This window comes from Dipteris shenzhenensis, chromosome 10 (genome assembly GCF_047967505.1).
Source record: "Dipteris shenzhenensis isolate YYH24624 ecotype China chromosome 10, Dip_SZ_1.0, whole genome shotgun sequence".
In the NCBI taxonomy this organism is placed as follows: Eukaryota; Viridiplantae; Streptophyta; class Polypodiopsida; order Gleicheniales; family Dipteridaceae; genus Dipteris; species Dipteris shenzhenensis.
This window is the reverse complement of record NC_141605.1, coordinates 4,307,759-4,325,829: the sequence shown is the minus strand read 5'-3', so window position 1 is coordinate 4,325,829 and position 18,071 is coordinate 4,307,759. Positions and strand designations below refer to the sequence as shown.

Sequence of the window (18,071 nt, the reverse complement as noted above, 5' to 3'; positions counted from 1 at the left end):
ATAAAAGGTTTGACCAGTTAAAGAGACGCCAAATTTATGATGGGAAGAGACCTATGGATCCCCAAATTGATGGAGACTCAGGTTCAGATGATGATGATGATGATCATCCTATACATGTAACTGAACCGGTTGGTTTTATGGCTTCTGCCTGAAGGACCTATCACTCTAGTGGAGTTACAGCTCATATGGATAAGGATTCAACACATGGTAAGACTAATAATAACAGTTCAGTAGCTAAAGAGTTGTGTAAAAAATTCCATGAATATAAGTTGCTACCAACAGACCTTAGGGCAGCAATGACATTCCAGCAATATGTACAAATAGTTAAATCTATTGAACCAAAAGGACCTGTTCATCAAGACAAATATATGAAAGACAAGATTATACTTCCTAAGTTCAAAGGTGATTCTACCTCTCCTGAGGAATTGGAGGAATGGCTCAGCAAGATGGATGGTTACTTCCTTCTATATCCAAAGGGTGATCAAGGTAAAATCAGATTTGTTGTTCTTCATCTGGAAGATTATGCCCACTCTTGGTGGAGGCATCTACAGCAAGAAGGGTTAACTTTTAATGCTTGGGATGAATTCAACGTTGAAATGCTTAAAACTTTTATATCTCCTTTTACTAGGGATCAATATATTTGTAAGTGGTATGATCTTACTCAGCAAGGATCAATGAAAAATTATATCAAACAGTTTTGGAAATTGGCTCTGTTTGTTCATGGTATTGATGAAAGAGTTAGAATGCTCAAGTTCATCCATGGTCTGCACCCTAGTATTGCTTCAAATGTTGCAGCTCAAAAGCCCAATTCTCTTAAAGAGGCCATGCAGTTGGTAGAGCTTTATGAACCCAAATACAATGGGAAGGAGAAGACTTTGGGTATTGGTGCCAATCGGCATTCAAATTCTGCATGCATTGCACACATTTGCATTCTTGAGAGGGCTGGTTCTTCACATTTGGTATCAGAGCTGTGACAATCCACGACCGGGATAGAAGAGTATGCGGGACGGAGGTACGGACAGTAGGCATGAGCGTACTAGAAGGCTGCGTGGAAGAGGGTCGCAAAAGGAGGCGACGCGTAGGGGAGGACTGCCCGCAAGATGCAAGCAAAGAGAGCTGCAAGAAGGCCACGCGTGGGGAGTTACGGGCGGGAGGAAGGGCGCGGGAAGCAGGAGGTTCGGACGCGATGGAACGTGGGCGCGGAAGTGCACCCACAAGATCCGCACGCGAAAGAGACCTCCTCTGTCACCCGTGCACGAAACAACCATCTACAAGGACACCGTGCAAATGCAGCAGGCCGGAAGCCACAAATTCGGAAGCTCTGAGGCAAGGGATTTCTCTGATTTTTTTGGGTCTTTGGACGAGGAACAGGGTGTCCTAACGGGGTGCCCCCCCCCCCCCCCCCCCCCCCCTCCCCGCGTGAATAGACCCTTAAAACTGTGAGGAAAAGAGACCTCCCCCGTTTCTCCTAACGGAAAGTCGGATTGGAACAAGATTTTAAGGGGGTGATCCACCCATCAAGTACCCCCTATAACGGTATCTAGAGCTCCAATTCACTCAAAATAAGTAGCCCAAACGGAGTGCACCAGTTTACAGAAGAAATACAAGAAGAAAAGCTTAAAAGAGAAGGAAGAACTTGTATTACTTAAAAGAATGAATGGAAGGGGAAGGGATATTTAATAATGAACTTGCCCTTTTTCCTCCACTACCTGAAGGAGATAGGGAGAGAACACCATCTTCTCCTCCTGAAGAGGATGATGTAGATGAGAGTTTTACACATATTGAGTATGATAACCCACGTATAGAATTACCTTCATCTCTCCTTCAACAATCTCTTGATAGGAAGTTTTCCTTCAGAAATGAAGGGAGAAACGAGTTTATCCAAGAGCAAGGTGCTGAGTTTACGCCTTTAACTCAAAATCCCGTACACATGGATTATAATCCAAGTGCAAGAGGGAGGGAGAGAGGAGTCTCCCGTTGATAAGCTGGTTTCTTAGCTTAGCCATATGATTGAACAGTCCATTATGACAAAATTAGGAACGAAGAGAGTGCTGAATTTTGGGGATGACGATTTAAGTACCCCCTCAAAGAGAGCTAAATTCCAACCCCGAGAGATTATTAATAGAGTTCCCAAAGTATGATGGAAGAAGAGAGGTGGATAAAATCCTCAATTGGATTCGCCATTTTGAACTATATTTTGCCCATCAAGATAAGACCGACCATGAGAAGCTTGCTCTTGCTACACTGCATCTACAAAAGGATGCTTTGATGTGGTGATCCTTATCACAAAGGGGAAAAGAGCCTATTCTTTAATGGTCCAAATTTGTAGAGCACCTTAAGGCCACTTTCATGCCTCCGAGGCATGAAGAAGAATTGACCTTCCGTTGGGAAAGGTTCAGGCAATTCGAAAACGAGAGTAACGCTGAATTTACAGCTAGGTTCTGGAAACTCTCTTTAGAGTTACCTGAGAAGAGCGAGGATGATAGAAGCAAGAAGTATTTAGCAGCCCTAACCTTGAAAGTGAGGCATGAGGTTGAAATTTTCAACCCAACCACCTTGAAAGACCTCACTAAATTGGCTGATATTGCTGAGAGGAAATTGAATCCTGGTAAACCCTTCAACAAAGGAAAGGAGAAAGCTATTGTACAAAATGTTAACAGCCAATCACGTCGTGGATGGATACCATTTTCTTCCATGACTGACGATGAGAAGAAAAAGCTAATTAAGGAGGGTAAATGTTCCAGATGTAAGAAACATAAGCTAGGGCATCCATGGCATAAATGTCCTACTCTATTAGCCAAAATTGTCAAAACCAATTCTATAAAAGGGAAAGGAAAAGCATCCAAGCAGGAGGGTGAGGCTTCTACCTCCTCATTCTAGGACTCTACGATGCAAGAGTAAATGCTATCCATTCAGCCAACACCGGTGTATGGATGTGTGAACTGAATAGAGAGTAGATATATTCATTGTAGAGTATGGACAGAGAAAAATATTTTTCTCCTCCGTGTAGAGTGTCTGATAGGATAAATAGGGCTGAAATAGAAGAGTTGGAAAAAGAGATTGAAGGTCTATAGTTTCTATAGACTAAGTAGCTCTCCATCGCAAAATCATCCATAGCCAAGGTCTACCTAGTTCAATGAAACATTTGGGTGAGAGAATCGTTATAATATTGACAAGTTTGTTGAGAATGTGTTTCAGCTTATTGAGCAGGTTACTGTAAAGAGATTTCAGCAGCTAAGTATTCAGAAGAGGATTCTGAGCATGAAGAGATACTTAAGAGGCACTGCAGTGGTATTTTTGCATTTTGAATATTCAGCATCAAGAGGAACCAGAACTTGAAGATGAGATTTAAGTTCTGATTTAGAAGAGATCGTGTACTACCAAGAGAAGATTATTTGAAGATTATGAAGAGGAGATGCAAATGCAGAAGTAAAAGAGAAGCGTACGCAAGAGAAAGAGACGAGAGGATCCAGAAGAGGTCTTCTGCCCATTCAAGTAGGGGGGAGTGTCATGACAAGAGAAATCACTAATCTGTGATTAGTAGACATTAAAACATTATTATATATTATACGCCAATGGTGTAACATGTATATGTATTTATGATGGACACCGACTGATTTGTTATGGCAGTGGATCATCTGAGTAGATAGGACTAGTCAAGCTGGAGCCATTGCTTTACACGGCATCGAATTTGGACATGTGATACTTATTCTATTAACAAAAATGTGCACACACGTGTCTAGGTCCTAGGGGCAATAGGAAGAGAAGGGTGCATTAAGGTGCATTGAATGGTAGATGCACGGGTCATAGGCTAAGGGTAGGTGTAAATGGGAAGATGGAACTTGAGTGATCTCAAGGGACATTAATGAAAGGGTATCACCCTTTCATTGTGAATCTCACGTAGCATTTTTCATTCACATTTGCATTCATCTGCCATCTCACACACACCTTGCATGTAGGTTGAATTAGAAACAAGTACTTTCACGAGGGCGCCCTTCCCCATTGGAGGGCCAATCGGCATTCAAATTCTGCATGCATTGCACACATTTGCATTCTTGAGAGGGCTGGTTCTTCACAAAGAGGAGGAGGAGGAGGGGTTGGGGGAGGGGGGGGAGGTGAGGGAGGGGGAGGAGGAGGGAAAAGGGTGACCTCAGGCCCCCCTGCTGATCAAGCTCGTTAGGGCTTTGGATCAGCTCCTCCACGGCCCTCGTTGGGCTAGCGTCTGCGGCTTCCGCCATCGCTGCATCTGGAGCTCTTGGGGCTCTCTGCTGCTGCAAGGGTGGGTGTGGATGCTGAACTTTCGAAGTTGGAGGATCGACTGGATGGGCAGTGGCCCCTGCTATTGGGGGAGGTGGCTCCTGATGTTCCTCTTTCGAAGCCTCTAGGTCAACCCTGTCCATCTCCCTGCGGTTCGTCCTTTGTTTGTGGCGTTTGTGGGCCTGCTTTCTTGGTTTCTTTTTCTTTTTAACCTGTGTCCAGTTCCCTTCCGATGGGTCTAGGACTCCTGTTGCTCCTGCCTAAGAGGGTGCTGAACTCGGGCGTGTTGACTCTGCCTATTGTGTGGAGGAAGGGGGGGAGGCGCACGAGGGAGGCAACGGGGGCAATCTTTGGCGAGGTGACTCACTGTCTACATCGAAGACACTTGCCTGGTAACTCGGAGATCTCCACCCTCTGGCGAAGCGTGCCCCCTTCCAGGGTCTCGAGAAGGATCAACTCTGGGAGGGGCTCCGGGCTCTCTACCACCAGTCTGATCCTGGGGACTCCATCATCTGCTAAAACGGAGGCGGTCGTCTTTGGCGGGGACTCAAGCACTGTGCCAAATGCCCGACCAATGGAAGGGAGGATGGCTCAATACTCCTTGGGGAGCCTTGGGAAGCGGAGTGTAACTGAAAACTGTGGAACATGGTGTGTCGTATCCATGTCCTCCACTGTGAACCCATGATACCAAGGAAAGAGGTAGATAAGGTGCGGGCCAAGGAGTATGGGGCTTTGCTCCACAAGTGTCGAGGCGGTGTCAGGGGAGCTCAGCGGGATGAGGAAAACGCCTCGTCCATAGATGGTGACCTCCTGGATGTGGTCGCCCTCTAATGTCAAGCTCGCCTGGATCCACTCTCGCACATGTCTCCGTGTAGGCGTGAGGCCCACAATTCTGCCCACAAGCGCCTTGTCTTGGAGAGATTGAACTGCCTGTTGTACCTGTTGCTTATCAGATGGGAAAAGAAGAACCTTAACGGCTGTGGGAGTCGAGGGTGCTGCCATAGAGCCTCTCTGGCCAGACCAAAGGTCACCACCAAGATTTTCTTTCACCGTAACAAACACGAATGCTCCCGCTGCAGGGAGGCAAATGAAAAAAAGGAAAAAGAAAGAAGGACGACGAGGCGAGGCAAGGCGGAGAGATGGAGGAGAGAGAAGGAGAGGGCGGCAGGGAAAGTAGAGGGGAGGAGAGGAAGGAGGGAGCAAGGGGGAGGAGGAGGAGGAGGAAGGAATGAAGAAGAGGAAGGAGGGTGGGAGAGGCGGGAGAAGAGGAGAAGAAGAAGGTGGAGGGGAGGCGGAATGGCGAGGGGGGCGTGGTGGCGGGAGGAGGTGCCAGGCAGCAAGGAGGGGATTGGGAGGCAAGGAGGCGGAAGGAGGGGTCGAGCGGGGGTGGGGGAGCAGTAAGGGGAGGCGGAGCGGGAGAAGGCAGGGCGGGGGGCGGGGGAAGGCAAGGCGGAGCGGAGAGGGAGGAGGGGCGAGGCGGAGCGAGGGCGAGGGTGTGGACGAGGGCAAGGCAAGGAGGAAAGGCGGCGAGGAGGAGGGTGCAGCGGGCGGAGCAAACAAGAGCCGCGGGTAGCCTACAGGCCGCCACGGGCAGAGGGGGGGAGCTCACCGAGCAGCTCCTCCATTACAGTTGACACAGCTACAAGCTCTTTTGTGATCATGATCTATTACTTCAAATAGAAAGGGAGATGAATGCATGCATTTGACTAACCACTAATGGGTTAAAATGTTGGATATTGTTAGTGGTGTATAAGACATTGGACAGTGCTAAATTGCCCACTTTTAAAGGAGAAAGCCACCAAGACAAGTAGTGGTACCCCACTTGGATGGAGGGCCTGTTGGAGCCAAAAGCAAATTAGGCAATGCCTACTTTTTGGAGAAAAGCATTAAAGCCCAACTTTTTGGGAAAGTCTCCAACTTTTTGGGAAAGACACATTCTTTCTTGCTGCCTGGTCTAGTCTATAAATTAAGGGCTTTTGAGCTCATGACCCGATTGCTGCAATTGTTCTATCCCTCTCTCTTGCTCCCACACTCTTTCTCTATTGCAAATTGTATTCCAGCGCAATCGATGACTTCTCCCCCTGCTATTCGGGATTTCCAGCTACATTGCTCTAGAGTGCTGTGATGTGATTCTTGATACTGCATTTCGGATTCCAGCCATTTGTGGTCAACATTTCTGAAGTGTGATTTAACTAGAAGGCTGCAATTTGATTATAGAAGCTGAGTTTGGGGTCGGTATCAGAGCTCAGCCTTGCCACTTTCTTTGGTGGCAATGATCCAAAGAACTACCAGATTGATGAGGGACGTCGCTGAATTATAGAAGACAGCAGATACCCAGCCGTAAAGAGAATTTTTGAATAGACAAGGAGTTCCCTATTTGATTGCTATTCAGTTTAGCTTGTTTAGCTTTATCAATTTGCTCCAGATTCGTGCTCAAAGCACGTGTGATTTGGCTTGCTACCAGCCCCTGAATTCCAGCGAAATTAGACTGAGGAAGTTCAGCCTTGATTGCTCACCTATAATTGTGACTTTCAAGGCCACAATAATCTCAAATCTTGAGGATTTGATTCAGCCTTGTTTGCTGCCCCTAAAAGGAAATTATTTGGATGACTTTCTGCAAGAAGTGTTGATTTCGAAGCAGATTTGGTTGCGAATTAGTTTTTCTCAACAATTCAATATTACTTTGGCTGAGCCAAGCTTAGAATTTGTTGGAGCTTAATATTATTCGATCCTCGAGCACATCATAGGAAGTTCGGCTACCAGTCCAAAGCCTTGAATGGACCTCCGGGGGTACCCTCTGGGTCACCCAATGCCTCTCCCTCGAAGGGGTCCACGTCAAAGTGTCCATCTGGAGCCTCTTGCCAACCCGGGTGGTATAAGAAAAGAAGGGCACCTCGTCCACCCGCTCCGTGAGGCTGACCCTGGAAGGCCAAAACCACTCTCCCGGATCCCACTGGACCTCGCCTACCTTCCCAAAGCCAACGGTGCATCCTGCTCTAGAATGCTGGGGGGGAGCCCTCACTCTGAAATTTCATACAGACAATAAGACAATACAGCATAGAGAGGGATAAAACTACTACATCTAGGTACAGATGCTGGGTAAAATAGCAATCAAAGATGATTGCTTTCTATTGAGAGACAGATATGTAAACATTCCTTTGGTTGGCGGGGCCTTCAGAGGCTTCAGTTGCTACAGGGAATGTGCAAGAGAAAGGTGCTTATTTATAGGCAACGTGGAGAGCTGAACCTTGGCTGACCCAGTTTGTTGAAAATACTTGACTGATATCTGGAGGCACAGACCTGGTCCTGCTCTAGAAAACCAGATGGTACCAGCTCTGAGGTAGGGAACATGTTGCTGCTAATGTCGCCTACTGCCAGGGCTATAAATAGGCCCTGGCAGGTGACTGCCACACAGACATTTTGTCGTCCATTGCTGCTGTTTCTATTTCTCTTTCAGATGCAACCAGTCTTGCCACATAGTTGCAGACACATGTGCAGTACCCTTCCCCAGGTAAGGCTAACTCCCTATGTGTTCTGATCCTTGTTCTCTGCTCATAGGTGGGTCATTGACACTTGCAACACCCCCTCTGTTGGAAAGGTCACCTCCCCATTTGTAAGCCCCCATATGAGGAGAGCATGGGGGAGGGAGACCTAGGGCAGTACCCCACAGAAAAAGAGGGAAAGGGGCTGCCACATAGACAGCATCATGGCTGTCATGTAGGCAGCACATCTAGAGCTGTTATGGGCAGATCAGAGGGCCAGAATAGTACGGAAGCATTGTAGATTTGTACGGATTACAGATGCCTGCTGTATGGCTGGTTCAAGGGACATGCACGGAGCTCGGGCAGAAGCCCTAGAGCTGGAACAAGCCTGGAGCAGAGGCAAGATAGTCTGGGACAGATTGCGATGGATCTAGGATATGGAGGCGCACTGTTTGCGGCAGGTTTGGGGCGGATGGACCCTGAATATATAGGAGGGCCAAAGCCCTAGTGTTGTGGGCCAAGGGCCCTTGTAATGAGAGCCCTTTAAGGGCGGTTTTTCAGCAGACTGGTCGGCCTGTTTGGGTTGGCCAGAACGATGCTGTTGGTCGGTTTTTTGGAGCAGGCCTTGGGCCTATATAAAGAGGCCATTGGGCCTCATTCACTCATCACTTGGAGCAGCAGAAAAGCCCCATCAGAAGGGAGCAGCCGGGAGCTTGTGTTGGGCCTCATCACTGGAGGAGAAGAGAGAAAACAATAGCTGCAGACTTAGCCGAGGATGCTGCCCATCTAGGCTGGTGCAAAGACAGCAAGGTGGAAGGGATCTAGACGGAAAGTCTACAGAAGCTCGAGGTGGAGCACGCGGGCTCGAGTCTAGAGATAGCCAGCAGATAGGAGGAGTACCTTGTGGTAAGATCAGAGGACCACACCATTGGTGGGACTCTGGATCTCTCTCTTTTGTATTGTGTCCATAGCTTTGGACGGAAATATATGATTTTGGTGATTTGGCTGGTTGATTGTCTGTTGATGATTCTGCACATCTATTCTATGCACATAAGTTTAAGAAGTTTGTGATTCCACACCCCACACCACTGTGTGAGCTCCTGGGCAATTTATTAGTCTTCTGCTGTGCGTACCCTATGTTGGTCCATTTCTAACACCCTCTTAATTTCTCAACTGTGGGCCAAGGCCGATACGTGTAATGAGGTGCTTCAACTGCTCTATGGAAAGCCTTGGCAAAGAAATGTTGTGTTACAGGAGACAGAGTCTGAGCGACAAGCAGTTGCACAGAAGTTCCAGTTGTTCCTAGAGACCACGGCTTGTTATCACGAAAGAAAATGAAACAAAGGATACAGAAACTGAAGATTTAGAGTGAGAGTCTACACACCCAAGCCAACAAGACAGACCTTGACGGAAGGAAAGAAAGTTACCAAAGTGGTACGATGGAAGATTCAGGAGTTTGAGAGTAGTTTGGAGGTAAGGAGAAGCCTCTACCCTGAACTATGCTTTGATGGTTTAAATCCAAAAGATCCTCGAACTAAGGACCTTTGAAGAAGCAAAGGGAATCCCAGGACGGTAGGTTGCTATGAAAGTAGAAACTGAAGCCATGTTGAAGAACCACACTTGGGACCTGGTTGATAGACTTGGAAAGTTACCAAAGTAGTACGATAGAGGATTCAGGAGTCAGAGAGTAGTTTGGAGGTAAGGAGAAGCCCCTACCCTGAACTACGCTTTGATGGTTTAAATCCAAAAGATCCTCGAACCAAGGACCTTTGAAGAAGCAAAGGGAATCCCAGGACGGTAGGTTGCTATGAAAGTAGAAACTGAAGCCATGTTGAAGAACCACACTTGGGACTTGGTTGATAGACCCCGGAGGAGGAAGATCATTGGAACCACTCGAAGTCCATCCACTAGCCCAGCTCTTTGCATCTTTGAGAAAGATCCATAGCTAACATGCCACATGAATTACGTGTATCCACTTGGGCCATTAAAGCCCTGATTTTTTACAACCGATGCTCCTCTGTTCCTCTTGCCAGCATTTGTCCTATGTCCTTTCGATTGGATCAACACTCTTCGATCATCAAACTCAGCCTTCATCCTGTTCTTTGTGATCTGGTTACCAGACAGAAGATTTTTGCACAAATGAAGAGCATAAAGAACATTTGTGAGTAGTTTTTCTTCACCTGAATCTGTGGTGAATGGAATGCTCTTGATTCCTTTTATCGAGCACTTCTTGCTGTCCCCAACAGTTACATGTGAATCCGTAGGTGCTACTTTGAACCAATTCTTGTTGTTAGACACCGCTGTCAGTGTAACAGTCATTGCTATCCTCACTCACTGTGGGAGCTGAGCAGTGCTCCATGACTAGAAAGAGCTCTTTTGCTATGTTTGTTGAATCTGACTTTGACTCTTCTTTGGGCATTTGGCCTTCCTTCCGATTTTGATATGCCTTTTTCTTCCGACAATCCTTTGCTATGTGGCCTGGCTTTGTCATAGTAGAACTTCTGATCCAGATTCCTTTTCTTCTCATCTCCAATGCTTCGCAGACTAAAGGAGTGCTCACATATCTGTCTCTTCTGTAGTTCTCAGTAGGAAGCAATCGTCCTTGATTGCTTTTTTGCCAGCATCTCTGGTTGGATGTATTTGGCTCATCCTTCAGCAGATGTCCCGCAATCGTGCATGAATGTACTGAGTTCTTCTGCTCTCTATGCTGTACTGTCTGTGTGAAATTTCAGTGAGTGCGTGATTTCAGTGAGTGCACGCTTCTGTCCTGAGAGAGATCAGTGAGGATCTGAGTTCATTTCGCTGTGCTAGGGTTTCTGTCCAAACAGTCCCTACAGGCTAACATGGTATCTGCTCCAACATACTGAAGGAAGGTGCCCTCCAACGGAGACACCGTTTCAGTAAGGTGTGTGAAAAAGCAACCAACTCCGCCTCTTCCATCAACCAGCAGCAGGCTGTGGAGCAAGTACAGAAGACAAATGAAAAGCTCTAGGCCAAAAATGAAAATATTCAAGGCAAAATGGTGGATCTCTTCAAACTCTGCACTGAAAAATGAAGATCTTACCAGGAGAATTCGGGAGTATGAACAATTCCAGTGAACCCTGCGAAAAATAGCCGGGCCAGTCTGTTGAAAATACCAGACTAAAATGTGCAGACAAAGAACTGGTCCTGCTCCAAAAGACCGACTGGTATGTGCTGTGACTGAACCTGTTTGGATTGGAACATGCTGCTGCTGACGTCGCCTACTGCCAGGCCGATAAATAGCCCTGGCAGTGCATTCCAACTACTGCTTCTGCCATGCAGACATACTGTCCTCCATCACGGCTGTTTCTGCTCCTCTTTGAGATGCACCAGTCCAGCACATAGTTGCAGACATATGCGCAGTACACATCTAAACTCCCTATGTGCCCCCCTTGTCCTCCTCATATGTGGGTTCACTGGAGGGTCAGTGACACTTCTAACAGAGAAATAAGACTTGCATCTTGATTTTTGTTGGATGAAATAGACCTTGTTTTGAAAAAGAAAAAGGTGTAGGTGGAAGATGTCTTTTGTTGGTTAAACTTTCTTTTGAATAATTTGTTCGTAACTCTAGGAGACTCTTTATTCCAATATTCCGATGGGCACTAAAGGAGCAGTTTGCTTGGCAAACTTTACCATTTTAACTATGAATTTGAATTTATGTAACGATTGGTCTCTTGTGAGACTTGTCCAATAGTTTTTCATAAACTTAGTGAGGTTAGGAGATTCATAGATGACTTGTTTGTCCCATAAATTCCAAACTTGAAAGATTTTATATACAAAGATTGAAATTCTTTTGGTGGAGGACTTTATCCTCTAGAGTTTTGTGAACTTGATCGTGTAGTTTCTTGGATCGTAGTATTACTGAATCTTTGATATCTGTAATAAACAACAACAACCTGAGTAGGCTGTGTTGGATATCATACAAATGCCTCACATTGACTCAAACATCTCTGATATGGCTAAATATGGACTGAATCCTATAGGTTCCCTTGTCTTTGTACAAGTAGGAGTGCATATATTTTTCAACTCTGCTGTGTTTTCCCTTCAAGAGAGAGAGAGAGCTTTGAGGCGTGACTTAGCCTCCATTGAGCATCTCAGGAAGCAAGACACAACTCTTGCTTTAGTATCGCTTTAGAATGCTTCATGCGCATGCCAAAGAGTGTTTCCAGAATTCTCCAATTTTCAGTAGCTGATTTCTTTACATTAATATGATGAAAGTAATCTGGTCCAAGCGCTCGTCCAATCAGCCCGATTGCTTTGTCATTCTTTTGGCTCCATGGTAGCAAATCTCATGCAGACCCTGGCTTCTTTTCTGTACCATCGACTAAACTCCAAAGACCTTTCTGCATAAGATATAGTCGAGTGGCTACTTTACGCATGAAGCCTGAGCTAGCTGGTAAGGATCCCCTTGCCAAAGGCAATGGCAAGAAAGTCTGGGATGGAATGAATTAAGGCAATGACTTAAAGGTTTAAGGTATCATGACTCTTAAATTTCTAAGCGTGCACTTCAGAGTGGTCCTAAGAGCTAGGTCATATTGTATTGACGTGTTTACTTGAAACGATGTACTTGAAGTGGAGTACATTCTGGTCCGTTCAATGGAGCTTCAAGACATGTTACGAGTATTGATTATATTTAAAGGACCTGTATTGGAATAACAATAAAATTTGGATGTTTGATGGTGCGTTTCCGGATGATGGGTTTGTTGGTCTTTCTACAATTGGTTTAAGATGCTTTATCCTTTAAGAAACTCAGAAGAGGAAGCTGAAAGGAAATGCGAACAGTATTCTAGGAAAAATCCATTCAGCCAGGTATTTCGCCTTTAGTTCCAGTGGCGATGAAAAGGGATTTATCTTTCCATTTGTAGATTGCATATGTTGATTTATTTTTGAGTTGCTTTGATTCTTATAATGTAAATCAGGACCACCACAACATACAATAAGCTGTTTCTGCATTAACTTGCTTCCCTCTTACCACTGAGAGTAATTAACACACATGCATTACAGCCCTTCTATACAAGTTGTATAGCAGATTGACTGGTTTTGACTTATTCATGTTGCTGCTTTTCAGGAATCTGCTACTCCTTTAAGTGAAAATGAAGCTGTTGATCTTATCAAGGATGTCTTTGCCTCTGCAGCAGAAAGAGACATTTACACAGTCTGTTTTACTTCCCTTAAGTGGACAGTTTCTCTCAGTGCATATTCTTATCCTTTTGAATCGATTAAAGGTGTACGCTCCTAGACAGAGTGATTAACACAGAATAATTTTCTGCAGGGTGATGGTGTGGAGATAGTGGTAATAACTGCAGATGGAATAAATCGTCAGTACATGGATCTACGAAAAGATTGATCTCATCAGTCTCAAGAACTGAAAATCTCTCTTAATTTTCTATTGGTAGGTAGTGGGATGAAACAGTTCAACTTCTTTAAAGCACAGTTGTCAAAATTAGTACATTCAAAACAATAAGAGTTTTAGACAGGTTTTTTTAATAGGTGCAAAGGCTCCTATACACCCCCCCCCCCCCCTCTCTCTCTCTCTCTCTCTCTCTCTCTCTCTCTCTCTCTCTCTCTCTTCTGTGTGTGTGTTTATACCTGTCTTTCTGTGGTTTTTTTTTGGAGTCACATTATATAGATTACATACAGCTCGAGATATGCCAGTGCAAGCAGAACAACGATTTGACGCAGTCATCTTTCTTATGATCGCTGGTAGGTACCTGTTAGCAAAAACTAGCATGCGTTCTGTAATCTGCAATGCAATACTTTGTAATCTGCAATGCAATACTTTGTATTCTTAAGGATTCCTGTGTAATGTTTTGTAAGATTTTTAGTGAGGGCATGTTGGTCAAGGAAATTTTTACGTACCCTATCGGTAATGTGGGGGCATTGGAGCTGAGGTAGATTCTATTTTAGAATTGTGTCTCTGAAATCTAACTTGTTAGGCTAGCTGTATTCTTGCCTTAAGGCATACATTCATTTTCTTCTTATTTCCAAAAATTGAACCAAGATGGAATAGCAATTTTTTTTCTCAACAGCTACAAACTTGAGGGTCACACACAGGCAGTGCTCTTTTAGGGGAGATCTGGTTTATAGATCAAATACCACAATCCCAGGACCATGATTGACATTATGGCTCTTTGAACTGTCGAGCTTTTTGTTTGTAGTCTGGATGATAGTGGCTACTAGTTCTAGCTTACAAGGGTCAATTCTTGCTCAACCTAGGAAGCTTCAAGGTTGTCATAGCCCTTTTAGTGTGTGTGTGTGTGTAGGGGAGGATTTCGCGCCTCCTTGTGGGGGTGGTTGGGTTTGATCAATGATGCAAGGGTAGCCTTGCAAAGATTTTAGATATTTGATAGTCTGTTTTGAGATGATATGAAGCTGGAATACATTCAAGGCCTTCACAAGCTGATTTATTTCGACGCCTTTAGAATGACATTCTACTTCTTACGTTGAGTTGCTTGCTTTTCTTTTCGCTCAAAATTGCTCTTTGGATATAACAAGGTAAAGCACTGAAAGGACTTGGTAGCATGATTTTTTAGTGTACATTTATTTCAAAGAGCGAAAGCTTTGCAAAGAAAATAGAAGAATATGATATATTTGGGAAATTCGTAATCAAGGCTAGCTTGTCCTAGTTTTACGATTGTCATATTGAGCATATGCTAGTTTTCTAGTGGTATTGCATGATTCATTCCATACCACCACTTGGGTGGACATGCATGCTTCCTTTAGCTTGCGAGATGCCTGAAGGCTTGTGAATAGTCACTTTGTAATTGCTACATGCTCCCCCTGCTTGTTAATTGAAAGCTTTGAATTCTCTTGTTCTTTTGCTTTATCAACGTTGTGAACAACTTTTTGCTTCTTCTATTGTCTCCCTCTACAAGTTTAAATGCATCTCTAGGTTGGTGTCTATCTAGCATTCGCTCACTTGCTACTGATGGAGTTTGGAGAAGAAGTGAAAGTGAGAACCACTCTTCACATATACGTTATTAATTCACACAATATGTACTTGGAATCTTTGCAAACTATGAAAGTATGCAGATCAGAAGCACAAATGAGATTGCGACCAAATTTTGTGTTACATCAAAATCAACCCGACTCTCGGCCTCACCTCACCTCTACTAATTTTGTTGGCATTACAAGACAAAATTGTATGCTAATTGACTACAGAATCGATGGACTCGACCAAGGACCCTACTACCTTGATGAGCAATTGCTCTACAAGAGACCGTCCTTAAAAGCTATGGTGCGCGGCATTGTGGCTTGTGGCCTCGACAAAGATAGGCCACAAAGATTTTTGTAGAAGTTGCTTGCAATCACCACTTGCTGTCACCGCCATGCAACATCGAGGTGCTTCTTCCAAGTTGCGAAGTGTTGCCATGTCCTCAACACACCAATCACCTTGTGCTTCATGCATGGGCCAATCACAATAGACTAGCTAGCATGTGTTCTCCAATCACAACCCACCTCTAAACCTTAGTTACTCACACCATCCATTACGTGATTGTCCCTATGAGGATCATTCCTCCAACACCCTCCCTTGATCCGAATAGGGAGGATCTCAAGAAACAATGGACATCATAGTTCTTAAAAAAACTTAGGCATCATAGCCCAACATAAATCTTCTAATTATGTAGGTTGGTATTGGCATCAAAGCCAAAACACAATGACCATTACATAGAGACAACCATGACAAAACACAACATTGAAAATCTATAACACATTCATGACTTACAAAGCCCAATCTTGATCATGCAGGTTATTTGAAACAAAACTTGCCATATCATTCGGTGGTAAAGGTTCTTCAACGCAAGCATTGGTCTTCCCTCGTTTTGTTGCCTCTTCTTTTTGCTTCTTGGTGCAAAATCTCTTAATGTGGCTTGGCTTTCTGTAGTAGTAACATGCACAGGTATTTGCTCTTAGATCTCTAGTTGCCTTTCTCTGTCCTTTGCAATATAAGCAATATCACTAGAGGAAAGTTACTCTTCGCATTTCTCCTCGCTCATCAATAATCCACACAGTCCGATTATAAGTCTGCCTCGTCATACAGCCTTAAAATCCGACCAGTCTCACTATACCTAGAGGGTAGCCTCTTCAATAGTACTGCCTTCTGATTGTCATCCTCAACCTTTGAGTTGAGTTCGTGGAGTTGCTTTAATAAGGCTTGCATGTAGTACGTTGCCAAGTCTTCATCATCATTCATGTGTACATAATATAGCTGCTGCTTCAAATTGGCCTTGGAGTGTCACATTTTTACTCCGAACAGAGCTTCAAGTATTGTCCAATTAGCCGTTGTAGATTTTGATACATCCAGATGGTGGAAAATAATCTTCACCTAGGGCTCTCCCCATCATCCCTATAGCCTCACCATTGTCTTTCTTCCATGTGCGCTTTTTTGCTTCACTTGTGGTCGGTTCCTTCTCCATGCCAGAGACAATTCCCCATAAGCCTTTTTGCATGAACCATAGCTTGGTGGACAATTGCCAGGTTGCAACATTAATACCAAAACTTAACAATTGATGCCTCACACTTGTCTTCTTCAGGGAATCCATGCATGCAAATTATTACGCACTATCCAACTCGGCTTAGAGTTGACAACACAACACCTCCAACGACCTCTTGGAATGCCTACGAACTTTGCTTCTCAGTCTTTTGTTCTTCCACGCCAAAATATGACCGTTGATGTAGAGGCTTCCGACACTGTGTTTATCCCACTCATGGATACCAATCTCTCATATAGTTCTATCCTATGAATCCAATCTTGATTCTCCAGGCCACTAAACCGACTTGCTCTGATACTACTGATGGAGTTTGGAGAAGCACCTAAAATGAGAATTACTCGTCACTTATACGTTATTAATTCAGAATCTCTGCAAACTATGAAAGTGTGTAGATCGGAAGCACAAATGAGATTGCGACCAAATTCTTTCTATTACATCAAAATATGCTAACTAACTCTACAGAATCAATGGACTCGCCGCTACTACCTTGATGAGCAACTGCTCTATAAGAGACCATCCCTAAAAGCTATGGTGCGTGGCGCTGACAAAGAGACTCGAAACTTCGTCACCAGGAGGATTTTTGTAGAAGCTACCTGAAATCACTGCTTGTTATCACCGCCATACAACGTCTAGTTGCTTCTTCCAAACTACCAAGTGTATGCCACATCCTCAGCACACCAATCACATCGGGCTTCATACATGGGCCATCACAGTAGACTAGCCAGCATGTGTTCTCCAATCACAACCCACCTACTTGAATGTTCCGATGAGGATCATTCCTCCAATAGCGCTACAATGTCTCATACGACTTGTATTGCTTTGATGGCATGGTGAGAGTTTGTTTCTAGGTTGCCAATAATTTGGCAGCTTGTTTGTTTGCTTTAAGGATGTTTGATGAAGTTGTTATGGGCATCATTGTGGTTTATATGTCGATGTTGCTAATGAAAATAAAAATGTACCATGTCCACATTAATTAAGAAAAACATGAACATCGAAGCCATGAGTAAAAGAATCAAGAAAGTGAAAAGAAAGAAATAAAGTGAAGATGACCCCTCTAGATGGTTCTCATCTCGATATTTATAATCTTTCATTGGAAAGAAAAAAGAGCCATTAATAGTACATCCAAAGCATCCTTTGTTGACAATTGGAGGGATTGCGCAACATAGCTCTACAAGCTCAAAACATATGCCCTCATCCAAAATTAATGAGAGAAATTAGCCTAGGGATTTATATTCAATATTTTACAATATTGGCCCATGGCCTTTATCAAGGGTTCAATATTTTGTTCAATCCAAATTATCTTCAACATCTCCATTCCTCATTATCCAACTCATCTGTTGTACTCAAGCTGCCAATGCTCTTACATCACACCAACTAATTCCAATACACTTATGCTTGATACACAAACATCAAAATATACCATGCCCAAGTGCAATAAAGCCAATCATTCTTCCACATTAGTATTAACATGGGATCATCCACAATACCAAACATCTAGTTGTGCAAAATATAGATACTTTGACTTCTTTGTGTGACACCTCAATTGGTATAAAATATTATTATTTTTAGCTTGTACAAGTAGAAATTATTACATTATATGAATTCATTGATCATGTTATTGGATTATATTTGTTAGATTCCTTGCATCTATACTATCTCATACCAGTATTGACAAAGACCATATAATGCTTAATTCTTTGAGTTTTTAAAATTATAATTTGAGTAACAACTGTTGCAGACAGGTCATCCAGAGACATTTCAATGACATGAAATTATGCACAGCTTTTGAGTGTATAAAAGAAAATCAACCAAGATGTTT

The 18,071-nt window shown here is 44.0% G+C and overlaps 1 protein-coding gene across 1 annotated transcript in view; it reads left to right on the top strand.

Annotated features, from left to right (window-relative positions):
* Positions 1-13,247, top strand: part of PBF1 (N-terminal nucleophile aminohydrolases (Ntn hydrolases) superfamily protein) — a 47,518-nt gene extending 34,271 nt beyond the window's left edge. Inside the window, exons 6-7 of the mRNA XM_087380427.1 lie at positions 12,829-12,915; positions 13,033-13,247. Coding sequence (XP_087236553.1) covers positions 12,829-12,915; positions 13,033-13,107 — 162 coding nt within the window. The 3' untranslated portion in view covers positions 13,108-13,247. The remainder of the gene's footprint in view (positions 1-12,828; positions 12,916-13,032) is intronic.
* Positions 13,248-18,071: the final 4,824 nt, after the last annotated feature.